This window comes from Vigna unguiculata, chromosome 8, assembly GCF_004118075.2.
Source record: "Vigna unguiculata cultivar IT97K-499-35 chromosome 8, ASM411807v1, whole genome shotgun sequence".
Taxonomy (NCBI): Eukaryota; Viridiplantae; Streptophyta; class Magnoliopsida; order Fabales; family Fabaceae; genus Vigna; species Vigna unguiculata.
In genome coordinates this window covers 13,548,325-13,573,688 of record NC_040286.1, presented here as the reverse complement: position 1 = coordinate 13,573,688, position 25,364 = coordinate 13,548,325, and the positions used below count along the sequence as shown (strand labels likewise).

The 25,364-nt window shown below is 39.2% G+C and overlaps 2 protein-coding genes across 2 annotated transcripts; both read right to left on the bottom strand.

Moving 5' to 3' along the window:
- Nucleotides 1-12,904: 12,904 nt before the first annotated feature.
- LOC114194882 lies at nucleotides 12,905-15,511 on the bottom strand. The gene has a single exon (XM_028085288.1). The coding sequence runs from the start codon at nucleotides 15,509-15,511 to the stop codon at nucleotides 12,905-12,907; it is 2,607 nt and encodes an 868-aa protein (XP_027941089.1).
- A 21-nt stretch (nucleotides 15,512-15,532) lies between these two features.
- LOC114194881 lies at nucleotides 15,533-18,241 on the bottom strand. The gene has a single exon (XM_028085287.1). It carries the CDS (start codon nucleotides 18,239-18,241, stop codon nucleotides 15,533-15,535), a length of 2,709 nt encoding a protein of 902 aa, XP_027941088.1.
- Nucleotides 18,242-25,364: the final 7,123 nt, after the last annotated feature.

Genomic DNA, 25,364 nt, shown 5'->3' with positions numbered 1-25,364 from the left:
GCCAGGCACACCACAACAAAATGGTGTATCAGAAAGGCGTAATCGAACCTTAATGGATATGGTTAGGAGTATGTTAAGTAATTCATGTTTACCTGTATCATTGTGGATGTATGTTTTAAAGATTGTCATGTATTTGTTGAACAAGGTTCCTAGTAAAGCTGTTCAAAAGACTCCTTTTGAGTTATGAATGAATAGGAAACCCAGTTTGAGACACCTGCATGTTTGGGGTTGTCAGGCAGAAGTAAGAATATACAATCTGCAAGAAAAGAAACTGGATGAAAGAACAATTAGTGGATTTTTCATTGGTTATCCAGAAAAATCAAAAGGGTATATGTTTTACTGTCCTACCCATAGTACAAGAATCGTTGAAACTGGAAATGCTCGGTTCATTGAAAATGGTGAAACCAATGGGAATGAAGCTTCACGAAATGTGGAGATTAAGGAAGTTAGAGTACAAGTTCCTATAACTAGTACTTCTTTATCAAGAGTTGTTGTTCCACATGTTGTAGAAACTCACAACAATCAAGAAGAACAACAAATTAATGATCCCGAGGTTAATAATGAACCGATAGTAGAACAACCACAAGAAATAGTACTAAGAAGATCTTACAGAGATAGAAAGTCTGCTATTTTGAATGACTATGTGGTTTATCTACAAGAGTTAGAAAATGACTTAAGTATTGATAATGATCCAATTTCTTTTTCAGAAGCCATTAATGGTGATAATTCTGATAAGTGGTTAGATGCCATGAAAGATGAGCTTAAATCAATGGCACATAATGACGTATGGGACCTTGTGGAATTGCCAGTAGGATGCAAGAGAGTTGGGTGTAAATGGGTCTTTAAGACTAAGCGTGACTCTCAAAGCAATATTGAACGTTACAAGGCCCGTCTTGTTGCCAAAGGTTTTACTCAGAAGGATGGCATTGACTATAAGGAAACATTTTCTCCTATTTCTAAGAAAGATTCTTTTAGAATTATCATGGCATTAGTATCTCATTATGATCTTGAGCTGCATCAAATGGATGTTAAAACTGCTTTTCTGAATGGGGATTTAGAAGAGGATGTCTATATGGACCAACCGGTGGGGTTCGCTGAAGAAGGAAAGGAGCACATGGTGTGTAAACTTAAGAGATCGATATATGGACTTAAACAAGCTTCTCGACAATGGTATCTTAAGTTCAATGATACTATTGTGTCCTTTAGATTTAAGGAAAACACCATTGATCAGTGTATATATTTGAAGGTCAGTGGGAGTAAGTTTATATTTCTGATTCTGTATGTTGATGATATCTTGCTTGCGACTAATGATCTTGGTCTATTAAGTGAGACTAAGAGGTTTCTCTCTAATAACTTTGAAATGAAAGATATGGGTGAGGCATACTATGTGATAGGAATAGAAATATTCTGTGACAGATCATAAAGACTGTTAGGTTTGTCTCAGAATGCATATATTAATAAAGTTTTAGAGAGATTCAGAATGGATAAATGTTCAGCATCTCCTATCCCAATATAGAAAGGAGACAAGTTTAGTCTCTTGCAATGTCCAAAGAATGATTTGGAACGGAAACATATGGAAAATATCCCTTATGCATATGTTGTTGGGAGTTTGATGTATGCTCAAACCTGTACGAGGCCAGATATTAGCTTTGCAGTTGGTATGCTTGGTAGATACCAAATAAATCCAGGTCTGGAGCATTGGAAAACTGCAAAGAAAGTTTTAAGATACCTACAAGGAACAAAGAATTACATGCTTACTTATAGAAAATCCGATCACCTTGAGGTGATAGGTTATACAGATTCAGACTTTGCCGACTGTGTGGATACAAGAAAGTCTACATTTGGTTATGTGTATCTTTTAGCCGGAGGAGCGATTTCATGGAAAAGTGCGAAGCATTCTGTCATTGTTGCATCCACCATGGAAGCTGAATTTGTGGCATGCTTTGAGGCCACAGTTCAGGCTAATTGGTTGCGGAACTTTATTTCAGGACTTGGAGTAGTCGACAATATTTCCAAGCCGCTGAAAATTTATTGTGATAATTCTGCAGTAGTCTTATTTTCTAAAAACGACAAGTATTCTAAAGGTGCTAAACGTATGGAGTTGAAATATTTTTCCGTTAAAGAAGAAGTTTAGAAACGTAAAGTGTCAATATAACATATTAGCACAGATCTTATGATTGCTAACCCTTTAACAAAAGGGTTACCGCCTAAATTGTATGTTGGTCATGTAAAGAATATGAGCATTATGTCTACTAGTGAATGTTGAATGTTAATGTTTTGAATGTTTATGTGACACTCTAAGCTCCCTAATGTATAAATTTCTGAAATCTGTGTTTTCTTCTTTATGTTTATGCATGCAAATTATGATGAAGAAAACAAATTATGTTATGTTATTGCTTTGTAAAATGACATTATGTTTGAACCCATTATGGACTTCTCGTTTTTTAAGATCATATTAAGGAGAAAGGGATGATATAGTAGTACATGGAAGGGATCATGTCGATCAAATGATGTGTGACCGCCATGACTCTTATTATTTTTGTATCTTTAATTATGAATAATGATGGAACCAATTTATGCAAGGTCTTTCATTGCGCATTATGTTTATGTATTAAATCACATAATGTTATGACATCATATGAGTCAAGTGGGAGAATGTTAGAATTAATTGACGAATTAATTGACGAATTAATTCTATTAGTGACTCATTTGAAATATTATGATGGGCCCAATTGTGATTTAATAAAATATAAGGACTTATTGGTTATTATTATGGGAAGTGATAATAATAAAATAAAGATAAAGATAAAATAAAAACCAACTTGATGGACGTTGGTTTTATAAAAGGAATTGGGGTTCTGTCTCTAGATATAAGGTTCTTTTCACAGTAACCCATCAAGAACGTGTGAGAAGAGAAAGAAAGGCAAAGAGATAGATTGGGAAACGGTGATTGAAGAGCACACAAGATTACAAATTTGAAGAACGCATATTCATAGGATCTCCCATGGATCAAGGTTAGTGCTCTATTATGTTTTATGGAGTGAGAATCATAACTCTTAGAGATCCTTAATTAGTTTTACAAGAATGTCATATTGTTTGATATTACTTGGTGGTAATACGTTGATGATTACATGTTGTAGTTTTGAGAAATGTGCTAATGGATATTGTGGATGAGTTACTGTTATATTGTGATAATGTTAGGTGAGTTGTATGTTGATATACATGGTTATGTGATGTGTTACATGGTTATCTCACCCTTACATGTTTGTGGTTGTGGTTTCCACCTACGATGATCGTATAACGTGTGTTATATGGTAGTAGATGTTGATGCAAATACAATTAGAGAGACTTAGTTGTGAGGAGCTTGTGGGAAAGTTGTTCGAGAGTTTTTTTTTGGAGACATTTAAAAATATTTCTTTTGAATAAAATGTAATAGTTTAGTTGTTTTGAGTTTTGAACTTGGAAAAAATTGTATTAAGTCTCCTTTTTATGACTTAAACCGTCTTGATTATTTTAATGAAATTTCATTGTGGATAATAAAGTTTTATTTGGATGAAAATTTTGGACAGTGGATTTGAGAGAAAATGAATTGTGAAGTTTCCTATTTTGTAGGATGATATCAAAGTTTTTATGTTTGAAGTTTTGACAAATTATAAAATTACACGTGGCATCTTGAAAGGGGTGTTACAACCAAAATGTCATCTTCTTCGAAGTCTCCGTCCTTCTAGATATCTGCTTCCTCACACTCTCTATAGTGGAGTTACTACGACACCAGGCCAAAGTCAACACCATTGTGTGTGCCCTACATACCTTCTACCATATATGCATCGTTGGGGATGATTCTCATGCACTGATTTAGGATTTTTAGATTCTAAGGTTTTGTTGTTCCTCTTCTCTTGTTTTATTCTCTCTTCTAATTTGGGATTCTCAGATATAGGGTTTGATTATATCTTTGTTTTGTTTATGGTTGTAATCGATTTTATCCTTGATGATTCTTGGCTTTTGAACAAAAGTATGTATTTTTTCCAAGTTAGTTTGTGAAACATTAATTTTTGCTTTATGTCACAGGGGTTGTGTTATGTGTTTGTTCTCCTATTTGTGGCTTGGATCTGACTGTTTGTTTAACTAAGTTTAATAGTTTAGAATATAATGACACTATAGTGGATGCGTTATAATGAATAATTCTTCCTGGTTTGTGTAAAAGAATTTTAAAACTTTTATCATATTTTTTTATTATGCATGGGCTAGACCAACGCATTTTAAATTCATTGTTATATTTTCCTTTTCCTTCGTGTCGATCATGTCGACGATAATAAAGAAGCTACTCTTCGTTTGTGTTTAGTTGACACAAGGAGGCTTTACATCGGTATTTTTGACGTGCTTCACATTTCGTCTCTAGACTGATGCAATTTACCTATTTGCATGGGCTTTGGCTTTGGTATGTCCTATTTTGGCTGACGCCATTTGCCAACATTCTTGTAGTGAAATGATGCAATTTTTTGAAATATAATACTTAAATAATGCTCTTTTATATTTCATTTTTTTTAAATACTTAATCAAAATCATTGAAGTTAATGTTGGATTATTGAAATTTAATCCAACAATGATGATATACAATATTACTAAGTTCATGCTTTTGTCTATATAGGTCTCGTTTCTTTTTCTACCTATGTTTAATATAAAAATAAAAAAAGGTACAAGACATAATATCACAAAAAGTATATTTCCTTCTTTATAACGCACAATGTGATATAATTATTTATTTAATTTGAACATATAATTTCGATATTTTATGCGAATAAATTTGTTACAAGTATTCATTTAAATATTATCAAATTAAATAAAATAACGTGATTACAATTAATGGCTGAATTTATAAACAGAAACAAAGTCAATTGTGTTGTAACAATTTTCTTATTACCAACATTAGACCTTCTATTTATATTATTATATAGAAGGTTCTATTATTAGATAGAAGACACTCTATTTGACATATATGTGTGTGATGAATTAGTTATTACAATAATTAATTCATTGTAATACCTGTATCACGAAATGCATACATCTTCTAAAAATAGAAGAGAAGAAATTAAAAAGTTGTTCACTTTTGTCATCAATAGCAAATAGCAAATAGCGAAGGATTTGAATGAGATTATACCATTATGATTGCAGTGAAGACCAACCATTAATTAAGTGTTTGATAAGATGTGATTGTTGTTGAGTATAAGGTTATTCCAGAATAAAATGTTTGATTAAATTAAAACTGTTATATTTAAAAATTTAAAAGTAAAAATATAATTTTACATAAATAAATCTTTTGTGTAAAATTATATCTTCAATGTATTAATCTATCCATTAAAATACCTAAAATAAGTGTTTCAGTCAAACCTTCATCCCATCATTATTATGACAACATGCTGTCCGCATTCCAACAACTATTTATTTCTGACAAAAGTAGTACCATGGTATGGTCGGAACTAACTAACGAAATGCTAATTACGTATTTTCCTTTTACTTTCAATTTTTACTATCATAATCCTTCACATCTAAATATGATAGTTTTTTATTAGTTAAATATAGTCTAAATGACATAATTAATTTATTGAAGACATTTGCTTATTTGTTAATTATGATTATTAAGAAAGACATAAGGTAGTTGTGAGAGAAGAGTGGTTAATATTAAAAGAATTGATTGAATTTGGATGGTTGTGAAGAAAATGACACATGCTTGCTTGGACTTAGAAGTGAGTGAGAACAGCAGTGGTGAAGATGATCTGTTTTCTACTATTATTTTTAGCAAATGTCTGTTTCAACCAATCCATCACAATCTACCATGCTCCATCTGCATGTGCCTTCACCCACCTATTTATATATTTATAAATCATCAATCTCAATTTCCTACCAAGATCATCGATCACACCATGAAATCTCTCTTTAATTTTTTTTTGTGTTCTGTAACCTTAAAAAACATTAGATATACGTCTTTTTTTCTATGTTTTTATTATTTCTTTTTCTTTCGGTTGAGAGTACAACAGGTGAGTGACACTCAGGTCAAGAATAAATTAGTGTTAAAATTAAGATACTTGACCTTTTTTTTAACTTAAATCCATTTATATAACGGCGGAATGAGACTATTACGGTAATATTATGTACGAAAAGTATACTATGACTCATATTCTTTATTTTCTAACGTGGTTTAGTGTGAATTATTGATTTTTTTTTTAAAAAAGACAATAATAAATTAATCAATTACCTACACTAAAACAGATAAGAAATAAAGGATGAAAGTAAAAAATAGAAGTTATAATATATTTTTTATTACATAATTATTTGAAAGGAATGCCAAATGAATATCCATAGTATTATTTTTTTAATCTGTCTTAATTTTATTGGAGAATCCACACATTAAATGATTAGAAGATGAACATAGTATGGAAATACTTCTAATTGTTATGTTTTATCCCCATTTTATCTTATGTTTTAAAGAAATGCTTCTAATTTATGTTATTATAAACTATAAGAAAATTTCTATTTATTCATTATATTAACCGATTTATAAAATGTAAAATAATTGGTTTCTAAAATAATTACTGAATAAAAAAATTATGATTATTAATTAAATTGGTCACTAATTCTCTCTTTAATAACTAATTTTTGGTGACTAATATAGAAACTAATTCTTTTGATAGTAAAAATCTTAGTAATTAACTTTAGAAATCAATTTAGTGATCAATTATAATTTTTTATTCATAATAGTAACTATTTTAATAACCAATAGTTTTAAATTTTGTAAATTGATATCTATATTGGTCACTACAATAACTAATAATTCTTAATCACTACAATTGGTTATATTATCTAGGAGTTTTTTTTAGTGATAATAAACTTATATTAATTATTTTTGTTCTTAGTTTCGTAATTTATTTGTAAGAAGTATATATAATTTTTTACTATATTATAGAATGATTTAATTTTTTTTCTAATTGTTATATGATAGTTTTTCATTGATATTCATATTCATTTTGACATTGAATATTTTATAATATTTTATTTATTTTTTATAAAAAAATATTTAATTAATATTTAAAATAATAAAAGAACACTATGTGTATATCTTCAATTTTCTGATGGCGATGAGAGTAACAGAAAGATTTCATCCCAGTTATAAAAATTATTTTGAGATAAAATTGAAATAGTCACTTAGTATGTTACAATCTCTCGAGTTGGGCCGGGTAGGTACATATGGGTTTGAAAAGTAGCCACATGAGTTTTTTTTTTTTTTAATAATATAGATTTATTCATTAATTAACGTCTATAGTCACTTAGTATGTTATACCAAACACCATAACATATTTATTGGATTAATCTTTTATAATTTCTTCTAGCTTCCTTATTTATTTAGTAGGTTTTCTAAGTTCCAATTCAAAGTCATTCAACGAACTAGAAAAATGACCAAAATAGAATCATTTTGCATATTTTACACGTGGAATCCCATTAATTTAATCTTTGTGATTTTTTTACATGTTCTGTTCGTTATGATATTGGTTTTTTAATCCACTGATTTGAATTGTGTGCAGATATGTATGTCAATGATTCTCCGACTTGGATCTTGTGTTTTCTTTTTTTAATTGATTTTAAATCATTAATCTGACCTGATCTATAATATATATATATATATATATATATATATATATATATATATATATATATATATATATATATATATATGCGTGTGTGTGTTTCGTAATCTTAATTAAATTTACTCTTACAATAACATTCTGATAAAAGAAAAATAATTTTAATTACGTTTATCTTAAAAGAATGATATAAAAGTTCATTGAGAAAAAGAAAACACATAACTAATGAAATAGAATAAAACATCTTCTCACTTACGATAATAAGTCACGTGTCAAAACATTTTTGAATCCTACCTTTTTCTTTGTTTAACTATTTTTCCTAGATTGAACGTGATGTTATAAAATTTCATTGTATTTATTGTTTTAAGTTCAACAAAATAACTTAAAATAATTAAGAGCTTAGAATTAAAATTTAATTTAAGCAATACTACTACAAAATATTCAAGTATAACAAACTATTAGTATTTAAAAGTAATAAATTCATAAGATAACTACAAGAAAAACTGATATTATCGACGGTTAAAATTTGTCAGTAATAGTTAAAATCCGTCGTTAAATCAAAATTACTGACGAATTATCGACGGCTAAAAATCTGTCAGTAAAATTCTTGTTGGAAATTTTACCGATAGAAATTATGTTCTGTTGGTAATTACTGACCGAAAAATCCGTCAGTAATTACCAAAAAATCTACAGGTAAATAACGTACACTGTTCATCTTCTTTCTCCTCTCTCTTTCATTTTTTTTTCGTCTTCTTATTCTTTGTCGTCTCCATCCCGTAGTTGTCATCGTTGTCTTCTTCTTCTTCGTCTTCTTCTTCTCGTCTTCTTTTAAGGTGAGCTTTGGGCAGAAATTTCCCACTTCTTTTACCAATAGATAATCTGTCGGTAAATTCATCAATGAAAAAAAAAATTATTGACAGATTTTATCGACAGATTTAAGTTATGTAAGTATCGACGGATTTTACCGACAAAAGAATCCGTCGACAATACAAATTACTAATGAATATTTTTGTCGATAAATGAAATCTGTGTTACAAACGGATTTTTTCATCTATAATTAAAATATGAAAATTTGTCGGTAATTTAAATTTACCGACTAAAATATAACTGTCGATAAAATTCCGTCAATAATTTTAGATTTTTTTAGTGAACAAATCAAAGAGTGAAAAAAATGTTGATTGATCTTAATTGAAACTATGAATGATAGGAGCAACATATGAAGTCAAAATATGAAAATGGTTATTGTAATAGGTGTTGATTAGTTTTGATAATTAAATATTACGTGAATGGATAAATTTTAAATTCAACAAAATTTCATCTCCATATTATAGTGTATTTATGTAGCCAATATTAGTTTATTTTTACTTCTCACTTTATATTCTGTATAATTAACTTTATAATTGTGATAACATGTTGCTATTGTTATCAAATTAATTATATTAATTATTTTATATGGCAAGTAATTCATAATTAGTGTTTCGGGGGTAGGGACCAAGAGCCCACTAAGAGAACCTCTTCACTTTACGTTATCTTTCTCCTCCCCAATGACTTCAGCGAAATCCACTCCTCAGCTCAATCGGTTGGGATGACGATCGGGGTACCTGTCTAAAGCACTCCGATGCTTAAGTTAGAAAGGGGTCGATCGGTGTATTAGAATATCAGCTGTAATAAATGCGAAAATTAAGATCCTCACCAACCTACCTTTGGGCCCTATTTATAGCTTTCGACATGGGCCCGCAATTAGGGTTTCTTAATCACGGCCCAATGACCCCTTAATGAAGATTATTGACTCGTTTAGCCGATAATCATTAGCTTAAGCTATATAACCGCGCGACCGATGGTCGCTTGGCTGGGTTAATGACGTTATGTTTTGAACAAGCTATCGATGTGTTTTACCGATCGACCGTCAGGAGGTTTTATAAAGTCTGTCACTACTGTCCTACCGATGGGTCCTCGAGGTTAGAAGGTCCATTGCTGCTGCTTTACCGATGAACCGATGGGCTCTCAAGGTTAGAGGGTCCATCGCTGTTGTTGTACCGATGAACCGATGGGCCCCTGAAGCCAGAAGGTCCATCGCTGCTGTTTTACCGATGGACCGATGGGCCCTTAAAGCCAGAAGGTCCATCGCTGCTATCGTACCGATGAACCGATGGGCCCTTGAAGCCAGAAGGTCCCTCGCTGCTGCTTTACCGATGGACCGATGGTCTGATATTTCATCTTTTATTCGTTCGACCGATGGCCCTTTAATGATGCTACGTGGTTGTTCGTTTACCCGTGAGACCGATGGTCCCCTGAGGGTTATTAATGGCCGATTGACCGATTGGTCATACTGTACACAAGCCCCCCCAGCCTCGAGCAATGGGAATGAAGCGAGGAGGTTTTATCCAGACCGTGGTGCCGACTGACCGCTGGCGTTTCTCAACGGTTACATTGCCTCGTGGATCGTGCCTGACAGTTATGATCTGAAGCGTCGCGAAGCCCGGACCGTCGATCTGAATATGATCGTAGGGTTCTAGGGCTGCCACGTGTCACATGGTCCCCCCTATAAATAGGTTTGTGTGGCTGTCGTTATTTTCACGCTTTCCTTTCTCTTTCTAGCCGAGCTTCCGATCGTTTTCCTCTATCTGCAGGTAAAAATGTCTTCAAGCGCATCGGGTTCAGAGGGTCTGTCGGGTGAAGTGGTCGGGCGGTCTGGGGGCGCTGGGTCGGTTTCCGCCTTGTTCGAGTCGTCTGAGTCAGGAACCTCGCTCGGGGGGGTGTCGAGCGCAACAAGTTCCCCCATCCTCCTTAGTGGCAGCTCTGAAGCCGAACCACCGGTCGCTGAGGTGGGAGAGCCGGTCGCTATTTCTGACGAGAGCGGGGACATCATAGGCATCGACGTTCGCGACGAAGCCGATCTGCCGGAAATATCAGGGTACGACTGGGCCCCCTATGAGCCGCGCACACTCGCGACAAGGTTTCGATGGGGCAACGACCTGGGGGATCTGGTCGAGCGGACCAGGATCTTCGGCGAGGAAGTAGAGGATGGGCTCCTTCGGGTCAAAATATGTGCCAGCAACGAGAGGGTGTGCCATGGGAAGGGCGAGGCGAAGCTAGACTTCTTCTATGTGTACGCCTGCCTTTTTCATGACCTGGGCCTGACTGTGCCGTTTGCCGACTGGCAGATGGCCGTCCTCCGACAGATACAGTGCGCGCCGACGCAGATACACCCGAACGCGTGGGCGTCTATGCAAGCGTTCGACGTTTTGTGTCGGGCGGCCGGCCTGACACCCACCATGCCTCTGTTCCTGCACTTCTACAAGACTCGACCGACGGCGTCGAAAGGTTGGGTCTCCTTCCTTGGGGCGAACAAGAGTCTGTTCACCCTCTACCTCGCCTCCTACAAGGGTTTCAAGACCGGTTTCTTTAAGGTCGCGATTCCCGGGAAGGGGAGGAGATTCATTTTTGATGAGCAAAACCGACCGAAATTTCCTCTATACTAGACGGCGTTCCCCCCTCCCACTGACGCTTGGGTTGAAGAGCGGTTGACCCCGGCCGAGCGGGCTGACCTGGCCGTCCTCAAGACCTTGCCCGACAAGATACACCCGCGGCCACTAATCCAATGCCTCCGCTCCCCGGATTTATCGAGGGCGGTTTATGGTTAGTTGTTCTGATATTGCTAATTGTTGTATTGATCGCAGTTAACTTATTTACTTTGCTGTTTTGCAGATATAATGGCTCGGACGACCGCTCCAAGTGCTGAATTTTTGGCTCGCGCAAAGACTAGACGGCGAGGGGATGACACTGCAGAGGAGGTGGTGCCACTCTCGACCGTCCCTGCGGCTCCTCCTACTAGTCGGGTTCCACCTACCACCGCACCGGCCGGGACTTCGGGCGCCGTCTCTCGGCCTCGTCTGATTGTGAAGCGGCCCGGTTCGGGTGCTGCCACTGCCGTTGCTGGGGACAAGGGGAAGAAGTCCAAAAAAGACGACTCCCCGACCGTTCGTCCCCTCAAAAAACAGAAGCAGGGGGAAACCTCTGGATCCCTGGCCGATGCTTTCCTCGACGGCGGTGCTCGCCTTGATGAAGAAGTCTTCCTTCAGCTGGGGCCTCGAATGACTGAGGCACTAAAGGACGTGTCTGAAGAAGATGCCCTTCGGACTGCTGGGGAGCTCACCCTCAGGCTGGCTGCCCTGTACACCAAATTTCCTCGCCCCGAGCGGAGCAGAATAGAGGATTTGGAAAAAGAGCTTGCGGCGGCCAAGACTGAGCTGAACGAGGTGAAGGCATCGGCGGCCGACCTAAAGGCTCAGTTCGATCGGCTCAATGGCATTAAAACTGAGCATGCCAAGTGCGACGGGCTATTGAAGGCCGCAGACGATCGAGCCAAGGCGGAGCAGGCGAAAGCAGGTGAAGCCGCCGAGGAACTACGCAAGCTCCAGCGACGCTTCGATGATTTATCTCTGGAGCAGATGGCCGCCGTCGGTTCAGCTTCAGATTGGCAGAAGAAGGCAAAGGAGTTAGAGGCCGAGCTGGGAGTGGCCGATGAGCAAGTATTTGCTCAATATGAGGCGGGCTTTCAGAGTGCCGTCGATCTGGCGGTCTTTTACTACAAGTGCTTTCCCGATAGGTTCGACGTACATATGAGGGTGGTTGATGGGAAAGTGGAGAGGGTCTTCGACCGGCTGGATGAGGTCAATGACCCACCTGTATAGGATTTTTATTTTTACTTGTATATTTTGATATAACCGATCGAACCCGATCGACCGTTTAATCGATCGCGTTCGCTCGGTTATTAGGTTACTTTTTGATAAACTCTTGTGTAAATTTTCCATTCCCTATTTATGTCATAGATTATCTCTTTCCTTCTTTCGTTCGCTTACTGCTTTGTTTTGGCGACCGGTCGTACTTCTGTTGTTTATCATTGGCGATCGGCCTTGTAATTGTTTAACTTGTTAATGTTGCTTGCTTGCGCTTAGTAATGAGCTGACCGGACGATCGGTATTCAAACGTTATACTCGTTATGTCGATTATCTGTTCCGTACGGTGGGCTTTTGCGCGTTCAATTTATTTTTTAGACTGTTGGTGTTATACCCCGATCGATCGAGACAGCTCGTGTCACTTGTTTACCCGTGGGGTAATTAGATCGCTTGGATCGGTGCTGACAGAGCGGGACTTCCTCTTGGAAGTCCCTGTCTCGATCGGTCAGGCTTTGCTTGGGTCCCGTAGGGAGCCCCGTCGGTCAGATAGTTGGATAAAGTTGCATGAAACGCTCATTTTATTCATGGTCAACTGTTATACATTTTGAGGTGTGATGCATTCCATGTGTTAGGTATTTCTTTGCCGCTCAAGTGCTCCAGCCGATAGGCTCCATTCTGCAGACTCTTGGTCACGCGGAACGGGCCTTCCCAGTTTGGTGCTAGCTTTCCCTGTGTTGACTTCTTCCGGGCGTCATTGGTTTTTCTCCAAACCAAGTCCCCTCTGACGAAGCTTCTCGGTTTGATCTTTGCGTTATACCTTCTTGCCACCATTCTCTTACACGCTTCAGCTCGCACGGCTGCTCGTTCTCTTCGCTCGGTCGTCCAGTCTAATTCCTCGCGCAGTCGTCCACAATTCACCTCAAGGTCTTGCATCTCACGCCGAAGGGTTGGCTCCCCTACTTCGACCGGCAACATGGCGTCTGTTCCATACGTCAGGTTGAAGGGGGATTCCCCGGTTGTCCCGTGCGGCGTACATCGATAGGCCCAAAGGACTTGTGGCAGCTCGTCGACCCACGCTCCTTTGGCCTCTCCCAACCTCTTCTTTAACTCGGCCACTATTACCTTATTCATGGCCTCAGCCTGGCCGTTGGTTTGGGGATGCTCGACCGAGCTGGTCACGTGTCGTATCCCTACTTGCTTATAGAAGTCCTTCAGTTTCTTGTCGATGAACTGACGACCGTTGTCGGTGATGATCGTGTGGGGAAGGCCGAAGCGGCATATGATGTTGCGCCAGACGAAGGAGTGAACCTGCCGAGCGGTGATACTAGCCAGAGCCTCCGCTTCGACCCATTTGGTGAAGTAGTCTACTGCTACGAGTATGAATTTCTTCTGCGCTCGGCCAATTGGGAAAGGTCCGACGATGTCCATGCCCCACTGAGCGAACGGCCATGGAGCTGTTAAACTGTGTAACTCGGTCGGAGCCTTCTTCACATCATTTCCATGGGCTTGACATCCTTCGCACTTGCGTATCATGGCTTCGCAGTCTTGTTCCATGGTCGGCCAAAAATATCCCGCTCGGAGTATCCTTGCTTTCATCGTCCTCCGACCGGTGTGCATCCCGCAGATGCCGTTATGGACCTCGTTCATGACGTACTCCGCTTCGTCCGCCGATAAGCACTTGAGGAGCGGCGCTGTGAAGCCTCTCTTGTATAGATCTTCTCCGATGATCACGAAACGGAGTGCTCGCCTTCTCTCCGTCGGCTTGACCTCTTCTCCAGCTTCGCACCTCTTTAAGAGTTCTCGCACCTCGCCCGTCCAATCAGCCGATCGTTCTGCTGCAGCGCATTCTCCAGCTGAAGGTCTCATCAGGGTTTGCCTGATAATTGTCTTCAATTGGCCCTTCTCCTTTCCCTCAGCCAGCTTAGATAGCTTATCGGCTCTGGCGTTCTCCGCTCGGGGAATGTGATGGATGGTAACTTCTTCGAATTCTTTCATGGCTTCAACAGCCTTGTGGTAGTACTGAAGCAGCAAATCATCCTTAACCTGATATTCACCTTGTACCTGCCCAACCACGAGCTTCGAATCAGTGTTGCACTTCAACTTCGTCGCGCCTAAGTCTTTTGCTAGTCTTAACCCGGCGATCAGCGCTTCATATTCTGCCTGGTTATTTGAGGCTTTAAACTGGAACTGCAAGGAGTGCTCCACCGTGAAGCCGTTCGGTCCTTCAATGACAATTCCCGCTCCAGCACTTCGTTTGTCTGACGACCCGTCGACGAAGAGAACCCATGTTTGCTCGGACGAATGGATCGGTCCGTGGAGTTCGGCTGCAAAGTCGGCCAAATGTTGCCCTTTGATAGATCTTCTAGGTTCGTACTTGAGGCCGAACTCGGATAACTCAACCGACCAGGCGATCATTCTACCCGCTAAGTCGGGCTTTCGGAGTATCTTGGCTATGGGATGATCGGTTCGGACGATCACTTGGTGACTCTGGAAGTACTGGCGCAATCGACGTGCGGCCGTTAATAGCGCCAAGGCTATCTTCTTTATCAACTGATACCTCGTTTCTGCACTCTGTAGAACTCGGCTGATGAAATAAACGGGCCGCTGCTCCGGGGCTTCTTGTATTAAAGCCGCACTGATCGTGTCGTCTGATACCGACAGGTATAACTGCAGAGGCAACCCTTCTACCGGTCGGCTCATTATTGGTGGACTGCTGATCATCTCCTTTATTTGTTGAAACGCCGCCTCACACTGATCATCCCACTTCTCCGTAGTCTGCTTCTTCATGATCTTCAGGATCGGCCTAACCTTCTCTGTCAGCCTGGGTAGAAAACGTGCCAGAGAAGTCAGCCGCCCCATCAACCGCTGAACCTCCTTCAAGTTTTTAGGGCTCCTCATCTCAACGATAGCAGCGCACTTGTCTGGATTAGCCTCTATGCCTCGGGCCGTCAGCATGAAGCCTAGAAATTTCCCTGACGGCACCCCAAAAACACATTTCTCTGGATTGAGACGCATATTATATTTGCGCACCTGGTGAAAGACCTCCCCGAGGTCGCGTACGTGCTCTTCGACCGTCTGCGACTTCACGACCATGTCGTCCACATACACCTCCATGGACCGACCGATCTGCTCACGAAAGACGCGATCCATCAGCCTTTGATAGGTAGCCCCCGCGTTCTTCAGACCGAACGGCATGACCTCGTAGCCGAAATTTGCTCAATCTGTTATGAATGCCGTTTTGGATCTGTCTGGGCCATACATGGGAATCTGGTTGTACCCAGAGTACGCGTCCAGGAAACTCAAATAATTGTGCCCAGAGGCTCCATCCACCAACCGATTGATGCTGGGAAGCGGGTATCCGTCCTTCGGGCAGGCTTTATTGAGGTCGGTGAAGTCCGTGCACATCCTCCACTTCCCGCTCGTTTTCTTCACCATGACCACGTTCGCCAGCCATGTAGTATACTTAATCTCCCTGATGAACCCCGCCCCTTCTAGCTTTCTCACTTCTTCCTCGACCGCCTTCCTTCTCTCTTCTCCCATCTTTCTTTTCTTCTGAGCGACCGGGCGAGCTTCCAGAAAGATAGCTAACTTGTGGGACATCACGTCCGGATGGACGCCTGGCATATCGGCGCTCAACCACGCAAACAAGTCTTTGTTTTCTAAAATCACCGCGCCAAGGAGTTTTTCTTCTTCCGCGCTCAGGACTCCCCCGATCTTCGTGAGCTGCCCCGGTTGGCTTCCGATCAGGATCTCCTTGATTTCTCCTTCTGGTTGCAGCCGATCCTCTGTGTTCGTCCGGGGATCTAGGTCTGTCATTGCTACCTCCGATCGGTGTTGTTTACGCGGTCGGCTGTGAGGCCTGATCCTCAATCCTGCAGCATAGCACTGCCCGGCGACCTGTTGATCTGCATGCACCGTGCATATTGTCCCCTTGTCTGACGGGAACTTCATGGCCAGGTGCAGGGTAGACACAATCGCTCCGAAAGCGTTCAAACAGGGTCTCCCTAGCAATACATTGTATGAAGTGTTAGCTTCAACCAGAAGGAATCTAACTCTTACCTCTCGGCCGTCCTTCCTCGAGCCGATCCTCGTACGAAGGTCCACATATCCTCTCGTGTCCACCCGTTCGCCCGAGAAACCTACTATCTGCTCATTGTATGGTACGATCAAGTCCTCGGAGAGGTTCATCCTCTGGAAAGTCTTCCAGTATAGGATGTTGACAGAGCTTCCCTGATCGACCAACACCTTCCCGATCCCATACTCGGCCACCTCTATCGAGATGACCATCGGGTCATCATGATCAGGATCGGGCGCCTTGAAGTCGTCGTTCGTGAATGTGATGGGGGGCATCGAGCGGACCTTCCTCTCGACCAAATGAACTGACTTCAACGCCCGAACGTGCCTTTTTCGAGCTGCGGAGCTTGACCCTCCTCCGGCGAACCCCCCGGAGATGGTATTGATATAACCCCTCAGGGGTCTCTCCTGGCTACGACTGCGGCTCCTTCTCGGACTCCGATGTGACCGGGATGGTCCTCTCCTACGTTTCTCACGCTCGGGCCCCCTTTTCTTCTCCGAACGGGTTGGGGGGACCCTTCTCTTCGGGCTTTGGTTCCTCACCGGACTCCGCGGGGAACGATCTTGCCGAATGTATTTCTTCAAGTGTCCCTGTCGAATGAGCTCTTCTATTTTGTCGCGGAGCGTGTGGCACTCTTCGGTGGTATGCCCGATGGTCCGATGATACTGGCAATGCTTACTCCCGTCGGCATCGTGTGGCGGAGGCTTCTTCCTAATCGCTAGGAGCGAATCGGCGCTGAGGGCCTCCTGCAGGATCCTGGCTCGGGGAACAGCCAGGGGAGTGTAGGTTGGGAACTTCGGTGGCTTCCGTTCGGTGGGTCGGGTTACAGGTTTGTTCGGTCTAGGAGCGATCGGCTTTTGGAGTGCAGCATCCTCCTTCTCCCTCTTCTTCACCCTAAACTCCTGCATATCTTCCATCTGTATAAATTTGGCCGCGCGTTCCCTCATCTCCTCCATCGTCTGCGGCTTCTTTCGGCTTATCTTGTCCGCAAAAACTCCCGGCTGAAGTCCGTAAGAGAAGTGATGTCGCGCAATCTCGTCGCTGAGACCTTTTATCTTGACCGACATTCGATTATACCGATCAAGGTAACTTCTCAGTGATTCCCCGTCCTCTTGTCGGATGTTCACCAGGTTGTCGACCGTCAGAATGGCCGGTTTCAGGGGGGCGAACTGTGTGCTGAACCTCGCTTTCAGAGTAGCAAACGAGTCAATACAACCGGTCGGTAGCTCGGAGAACCACTCCAGCGCCTCCCCAGTCAATGAAGTTGAGAAGACTCGGGACCAGATGGGATCGCTGACAGCGTGAAACATCATCTGATGCATGAAGACCCGCATGTGATTGTCTGGGTCGGTCGTGCCGTCGTACTTGTCAAAAGTCGGCATTTTCCATTTCTCCGGTAGCGGCGTCTCCAAAATATACGAGGTGAAGGGGGAGGACCCCGACGCGGGGATCGGTTGTCGTGACGGGCGGCCCCCGTTGTTTGCTCCTGAACTTTCCGCCACCGTGTGTGACGAATTTCCCCTCGAAGCCTGCGTCCTTTCAGCCCGAGCTGGTTGTGATTGCTCATGTCCCGTAGGTGGAAGACGGCTCTCTCCCCGCTCAGCATCCCGATGCTGTTGTACCCGACTTAGCCTGTTCGGGTCGGGTACGGTCGGCGTCGAAGGGATTCCGTCCTCTTTCTGCCTTAGGATGGCATTCTCCTCACGTAAAATCTGCATCTGCGCTTCATAGTTTCTCTGCATCTCATCCATCCTCTGCTGCATCACCCGTATCATCTCCCTAGTATCCGCTTGATCATCTGCTAATCTTCCTCCGTCCATGTTGCTGTTTCGGTTCCTAGTGGTCACCATATGGGTATATTCTCAAAGGAGACTGCTCGGCCCCACGGTGGGCGCCAAAATGTTTCGGGTGTAGGGACCAAGAGCCCACTAAGAGAACCTCTTCACTTTACGTTATCTTTCTCCTCCCCAATGACTTCAGCGAAATCCACTCCTCAGCTCGATCGGTTGGGATGACGATCGGGGTACCTGTCTAAAGCACTCCGATGCTTAAGTTAGAAAGGGGCCGATCGGTGTATTAGAATATCAGCTGTAATAAATGCGAAAATTAAGATCCTCACCAACCTACCTTTGGGCCCTATTTATAGCTTTCGACATGGGCCCGCAATTAGGGTTTCTTAATCACGGCCCAATCACCCCTTAATGAAGATTATTGACTCGTTTAGCCGATAATCATTAGCTTAAGCTATATAACCGCGCGACCGATGGTCGCTTGGCTGGGTTAATGACGTTATGTTTTGAACAAGCTATCGATGTGTTTTACCGATCGACCGTCAGGAGGTTTTATAAAGTCCGTCGCTGCTGTCCTACCGATGGGTCCTCGAGGTTAGAAGGTCCATTGCTGCTGCTTTACCGATGAACCGATGGGCTCTCAAGGTTAGAGGGTCCATCGCTGTTGTTGTACCGATGAACCGATGGGCCCCTGAAGCCAGAAGGTCCATCGCTGCTGTTTTACCGATGGACCGATGGGCCCTTAAAGCCAGAAGGTCCATCGCTGCTATCGTACCGATGAACCGATGGGCCCTTGAAGCCAGAAGGTCCCTCATTGCTGCTTTACCGATGGACCGATGGTCTGATATTTCATCTGTTATTCGTTCGACCGATGGCCCTTTAATGATGCTACATGGTTGTTCGTTTACCCGTGAGACCGATGGTCCCCTGAGGGTTATTAATGGCCGATTGACCGATTGGTCATACTGTACAATTAGTAAACTATGAACAATTAAAATAAAAATGGAAATTCTTTATTAAAAGCATATATACTTTTGTTTATAAATTTATCTATACCATATGCCACCTGTGGTTTTTGGAATGAGGATAACTAAAATGAGTAATGTTTTAAGAGAAATTTGACTATGCATAATATAGTTTAACTTTTTAATAATAAATTATTACGTATAATTATAGTTTGTTGTTTTTATCATAATTAATAGTTTACTAAATATATGAGGCTTTATCATACATTAATATTGTAGTTATTAGAATTTTAGTTTAATATAATATGTCTTTATATATCTAGTCATATATTGATAATAAAGTGGTTGACGTAGTGGGCTCTTGCAATAGAATAAAAAAGTAGAGGAAGCAATAGAATAAAGAACAAGAGGATATACATAGATAGAATGAGGAGTTGCATCAAAGTACTACGACAAGGCTCATGCCACATCCCCAAGACTGAAACTTCTCAACTTCCAGCCTTTTTCCGATGGAGATGATGAATGAACATATCCTGATGTATTATTTAATTCCTAAAATTGAATATTTTATTGGTTCCAAGACCTCGTAGCCCATGTTAAAATCTTAAGAGCTCAAATGTACCTTAACTCACTCCGCATCGGTATGAAAATAGAAAAAACACAAGAAGAAATGGTTAAATCGTGTTTTTAAAATTTCTTGGTGCTTTTCACTGACGTAATTTGATTCATAATATTCAGACAATGATAGTTATATATAAATCAAGGAATCAGTTAATGATAGTTAATAAATAATTAATTTTTAACTGGTTTACTTGTTTATTTTTAATATTTCTCCTTCTTTGTTAGTTTAGACGATAACATGCAAAGTAAAAGATAGAGAAAGAAAGTATACACCATACTTTTATAGTGACATTTGATCACACAAACTACATTCGGTTCTACATCAACCAATTGAGTTTCCTTTACAAGTCACTCTTAACTCAAACAAGTATTTTTTGAACAACTATTTATGAATACACTTGACTAAGATGAAGAAATTATATGATTTAGGATCATTGATCATACTTATGCTCGCTAGAGAAATCATCTGTTGATGTATGTAAGATTGATGCTCTATTTCTTATAGCTTGTTGAAATGAACACTAATAATGTTCTTTTTGAAGCTTTTGTTAACCCATAAAATTTATTGGTGTTTTGGCACAACATGGTTTCCTCCTTTCTTTTTATTCAATGGTTTTATATGGATTTTTGAAGAAAGTAGACATTGTGAAACTGTTTTTAGTTGTTGAGAAACTTCAACTCTTTTGAATCCTTTTTCCTTTATTTGAAGAGCTTGAAAGTGATGGATGCAATTAATGCATTCCATGTAGTGATAAAAGTTCTTTCTTTCCTTTTATCAACATTCTTATAGTTGGATGTACTCATCTTCTTCTTAAGCAATAAGCATATACTTTATTCATCTTAAACTACAATGCCTTATGAAGTGGATAATTCTTTGTTCATGGATTTGGTGAAGAAAAGCAACTTTAACTCTTCATTCAGGAGATCCGTCTTATGTGACTTACTAGTTGTCTAACATATCTCTTTCGTGAGACGGAAGAGGTAGACATTTCCTAATACATAGAATAACATTTTTTGATTTTTAATGAGGTTAATACGCTTTCTTTGTGCTTTATTGTTTAAGAGAACTTGTGCTTTATTAAACATAAACATAGGTTACACAATGTTGCAATGTGTCACAGATGAGCACTTATGTCTCTCATGATTTGTTGTGCATTAGGTCATCATCTTTCATATGAAGCATAATCAATTTTTATACTTATCTCTTTTCAGCTTGTAATCAAAATAATAGGGTTGGACTTTTCTCTAACAATTGTAATGACTTATCACTCTTCTGACATGTGTTGTCAAGACATTTGGGTATTTCTTTGAAATGTTTGTTGCACAATTTTCAGTGAATAACCCAAAGCTACCTAAGCTAGTGATATATTTAACGTGAAATAATGTAGTTTGGAATCTTTGAAGAAACACTTAAGGAGATTATGTGATGTCACAATAATAATTCCTCAACTCAATGAGATCATGTTTGTGGATGCATTTCTCAGGGACTCTAAGTGACCCATATGAAGAATCCCTAATTCAAACTTCAGTTGAAAGCATGGTCGAGATCAAATCTCATGCACTCTCTTATATAAATGTCAAATCCAATATGAAAACAACAAGATGAAAAGAAGGATAACAATGATTTATACAAACACTTCAAGAAACAACTATAAAATGTTTGAATTCTCAAACCTTACTAATGAACGACATTGTCTTGCCCAAAACGAGTGACGTGAGAGGTAGATATACACCTGTCTCCCTTAAGTATCTCAAAATGTCAACTAATGAAGTTTGTTCAAGTCACAAGATTTTTAACTTTACCAAAGAAACCCAGTAAAAAACTTTGTCCTCATCGCCAATGGTTGCAACACCATAAACTGCTACATACTGATCCAAAAAAATTGAGAAACTTACAAAAAAGAAAGAAAATTTTGCACTTTATGAGACGAAAAGGATGAAGAAAGTAGGAGCCCTGAAAGGAACAATGATGGGAGGAGTATGGTGGATGACAAACATCAAACTCCTATTCTCGAGGATTTCAACACTATTTTCAAGGGCTTCTTTGAGGGAGGTTGCTTTTAGGGGAAACATGAAAGTAATACTCGTAGGAGGTCATGAATGTGACATTAGATAAAAATAAAAATAAAACTCTTGTCATTACCTTCTTGAATGATGTCATATAGGATGTGATTTCGCAAGAGGACCACTTAGTGATGATCTTGGTTGTCATGATGAATTGTAATGTACAATGCATGCTTGTTGATCAAGGAAGCTCGATCAATGTACTATATTGAGGCACTTTTTAGGGCTCAATATTTTTAAGGATTATTTTAAGTCTTTTTATGTATTTGTTGTAGGAGTTTCAGGCAATCAAGTAGACGTTTTAGGATACATAGATTACATACAACCTTTGAAGTAGGATTGACAACTAAACCTTGGGGACAAGGTATTTAGTTTTGAACACTCTGATGGCCTTCCTCCTAACTCCTTGGAGACTTGTTTGACGAATGAAGCATAAGATGAAGACTCTATGGATGGAAGGTTGCATAAGCTATGAATGGTGAAGGAGAAGTGTGTTTGGTTTGATTAAATTAGAGAAATCTTAAGAGAGGTGAGGCTAACTTCTAAGGAATGAAGCTAAGTAGACTAGAGAAAAGACTACTCTAGAGTGAGCTCAAACAAGAGGCATGTGCACACAATTGGGTAGCATTTTATTACTCAAATTCAAGATGAAAAATACATGAGTGAAGGACACTATTAGAAATTCTCATATTACATGAGATCTTTCTTACAAATTTGTTAAAAAATTTGCAAGAAAAAAGACTTTTTTTGCCAATTTTTCTAAGAATCTTAATTTGTAGGTATTTCTTTCGTGGGTAATTATTTCTTATAAAATTATAAATTCGCAAGTATTTTCTACAAAATTTGTTGCGAAAAGTGTTTTATATAAAATATTTTGCAAAAAAACTAGTAGTAATTTCTTGCAATTTTTTTTCATAACAAAATTTGTAAGTATGTCCTACAAAAAAATTTCAAAACAAAATTGGCAGAAGATATGAATTTTTTTAGTAGTGGGATTTTATTTATAGGCCAAGCTAACCCTAAACTGGTCTAAAAAAGGAGAGGCAAAAAGAAATTTGAATTTTGGAGCCAAAAGAGAGCGTGTATAAGGTGTGACTTGCCACCTAAGTCACATATCTCACACCATGGTGTGTATAAAGGAAAATATTGCTCTCTAAGTTTGCACTTTCTAGGGTTAAAAAATCCTAATTTCCATATGTCTCACATCAAGCCCAAAAAGTAGGCCCATCGTCTTTTAGGCCCAAACTAGACTACTAAGCCTAAGTCCAAATTATGGCCCAAATAAAATCCTATATTACTAAGCCTATAATACAAAGCCAAAAAAATTATTATTTTAATATTTACAAATAAATTTGGCCTAAAAGATAAGAGCTTGGTCTTTGTAGAGACTAGGTCCACTCTTCTTGTATGCACTAGCCATGGTTGGGGCGTTTGCCATCATCCCCACCCTATTAAGAAGAATCAGTCCTCAAATCATGGTTTTCCATGACAACAACCTTTATTGGTCATGTTATGTCTTTCTCCTCCATGATCAAAGACCATTATGCAACAATCATCGACTAACAATGTAAGTATTATGTTGATAATAATCTAAAGAGTGTAACTCCCAATGTTCATACACCTTTTATCAGGTGAATGACAAAAGAATTTGTTTTTAGGAGCATTTTCATTTAGTTCCTTGTTTGTTTTGTGTTTAATACATAAAATCTCAAAGATATTTTCTTTTACAACACAAGGTTTATTTTGGTCTTGCTTTTCTCCTTGAGAGGAAGAATTAAGATTGACCTTTCCTTCACTAGACATGTCAAAGTGAGCCAACCCCACTCACTTTATGGTGAGCCAACATTTTTGTAACCCGGCTCAACCCACCACGGGTTGGTGGGTTAAGTGGGTTGGATCACTAACCCATGTAAAAAATCATTTTTATTTTTTAGTCTTCAAATATTTAAATAATGTTTTAAGTAATCCATGAAATGAAAATTACATTAAAATCAAGTACCAATATCTTCATCATGCTTACTACCAATACTTGATGAATTGTTTCCAAAAAGATCCATATATGTCCAAGAAAGCATGGCTAATACTACAAAGTTTAGTTGTTGTCATGCTATTTAACAAAACATAAATGAAAAAACTACAGATTTTTGTCATGCTAATTTAGATATTTTTGTTCATAACATAATTGTTTCAGTCTTCTAATTGCTTCAGATCTTGATTTGCACTTCTCTGTAGATGAAATTTGAATATAAAAATTAAAAAATTAGGCTAGGAAAATGGAATATAATAGTATGATAGGGATACGAAGTGTGCCTTAGAGTTTAATCACTACGTATAACAGTTATGAACAAAACATGCCTTGGAGTTTTATATGTGGCAGCAAATGCGAAATCAAATTTATGTATAAGATAGATGCATCAATGTGTAAATGCTAGATGAAAATAGAGCTGAAATCCATGTGGTTGTGCAACAAAACTGATGTAGATATGTAGATGCAAGTGATGCTTAAGTAGTTTCCACTCAACATCATTCATGAATGATATGCACTTCTCTAGACAAAATTTATATTCAATTAACACTTATTCACAATGGCCCATAATTATTTAGAAATGCTAACATGAATGCTACTGAATGGATTCACCAAATTCAAAACACTAAACTCAATTTGGCAACGCAATGCATGACATGCAACAGTGAAAAAATATGGTACACTAACTAACTGAATTCAACAATGACATCAAATGAAGAATCTAACGTGATCATACAAGCATCAAACATTCCATTCATAGAGGAATTTGGAATATAAGCACTGTCCAAAGAAGCACGAAATGATGTTACTCAAATGCTGAAAAATAAACCCAATAACACATACTGGTGTAATTTAAAACTGCTAGCAAATGTAGTAATTTTAAATCTTAAAACATTAGCTTGATCTCAGAATCAGAACAACAAACAAATCCAGACCCACAATGCAATTAAAACATGGCATCTTAATTTGAAACTCAAAGATGTATAAAGAATAAACTACAGCAATGCTTACACATACTCATAAATCATGTAGATTGATGCAAAATTCGTAATTACCAACTTAAGACAACAACAAAACCAGGTTAGATTCACATAAGAATTAATGCATTGAAGAGCTTTAAAGGCAGAAAGTGTTGTAATGGAGTATGAATGCAAAGATGCTTCCAAATGGTAAGAAGAAATTAAGATGAATGAACAACTGCAAGATATGCTAAGGTAAACAAAATATGAATGGTGCAAGTAATGAACCTGGAACTAGAGAATGCAAATGCAAATGCACGTGATAGCCCTAGTCTATTGTGAAACCAGAAAATAGTCTCAGTTTGGTATACTTTTTCCTTCCTTACCTCAAATTACTACACATGAGTTACATTGGAGTCATGGGTTGAAAAGTCTAGAAGAATTTCCTGTTATTTTTTAGCATCTTCATTATCTTCATCTTCACAATTAAGAACAAATTATTAACAAATGATATAATTTAGAATAAGAAGTATGATGTAAAGAAAAGA

Excerpts from the sequence above, each read along its gene's own strand:
- LOC114194882 (XM_028085288.1), bottom strand. The coding sequence starts at position 15,511 with ATGCCGTTCGGTCTGAAGAACGCGGGGGCTACCTATCAAAGGCTGATG.
- LOC114194881 (XM_028085287.1), bottom strand. The coding sequence starts at position 18,241 with ATGGTGACCACTAGGAACCGAAACAGCAACATGGACGGAGGAAGATTA.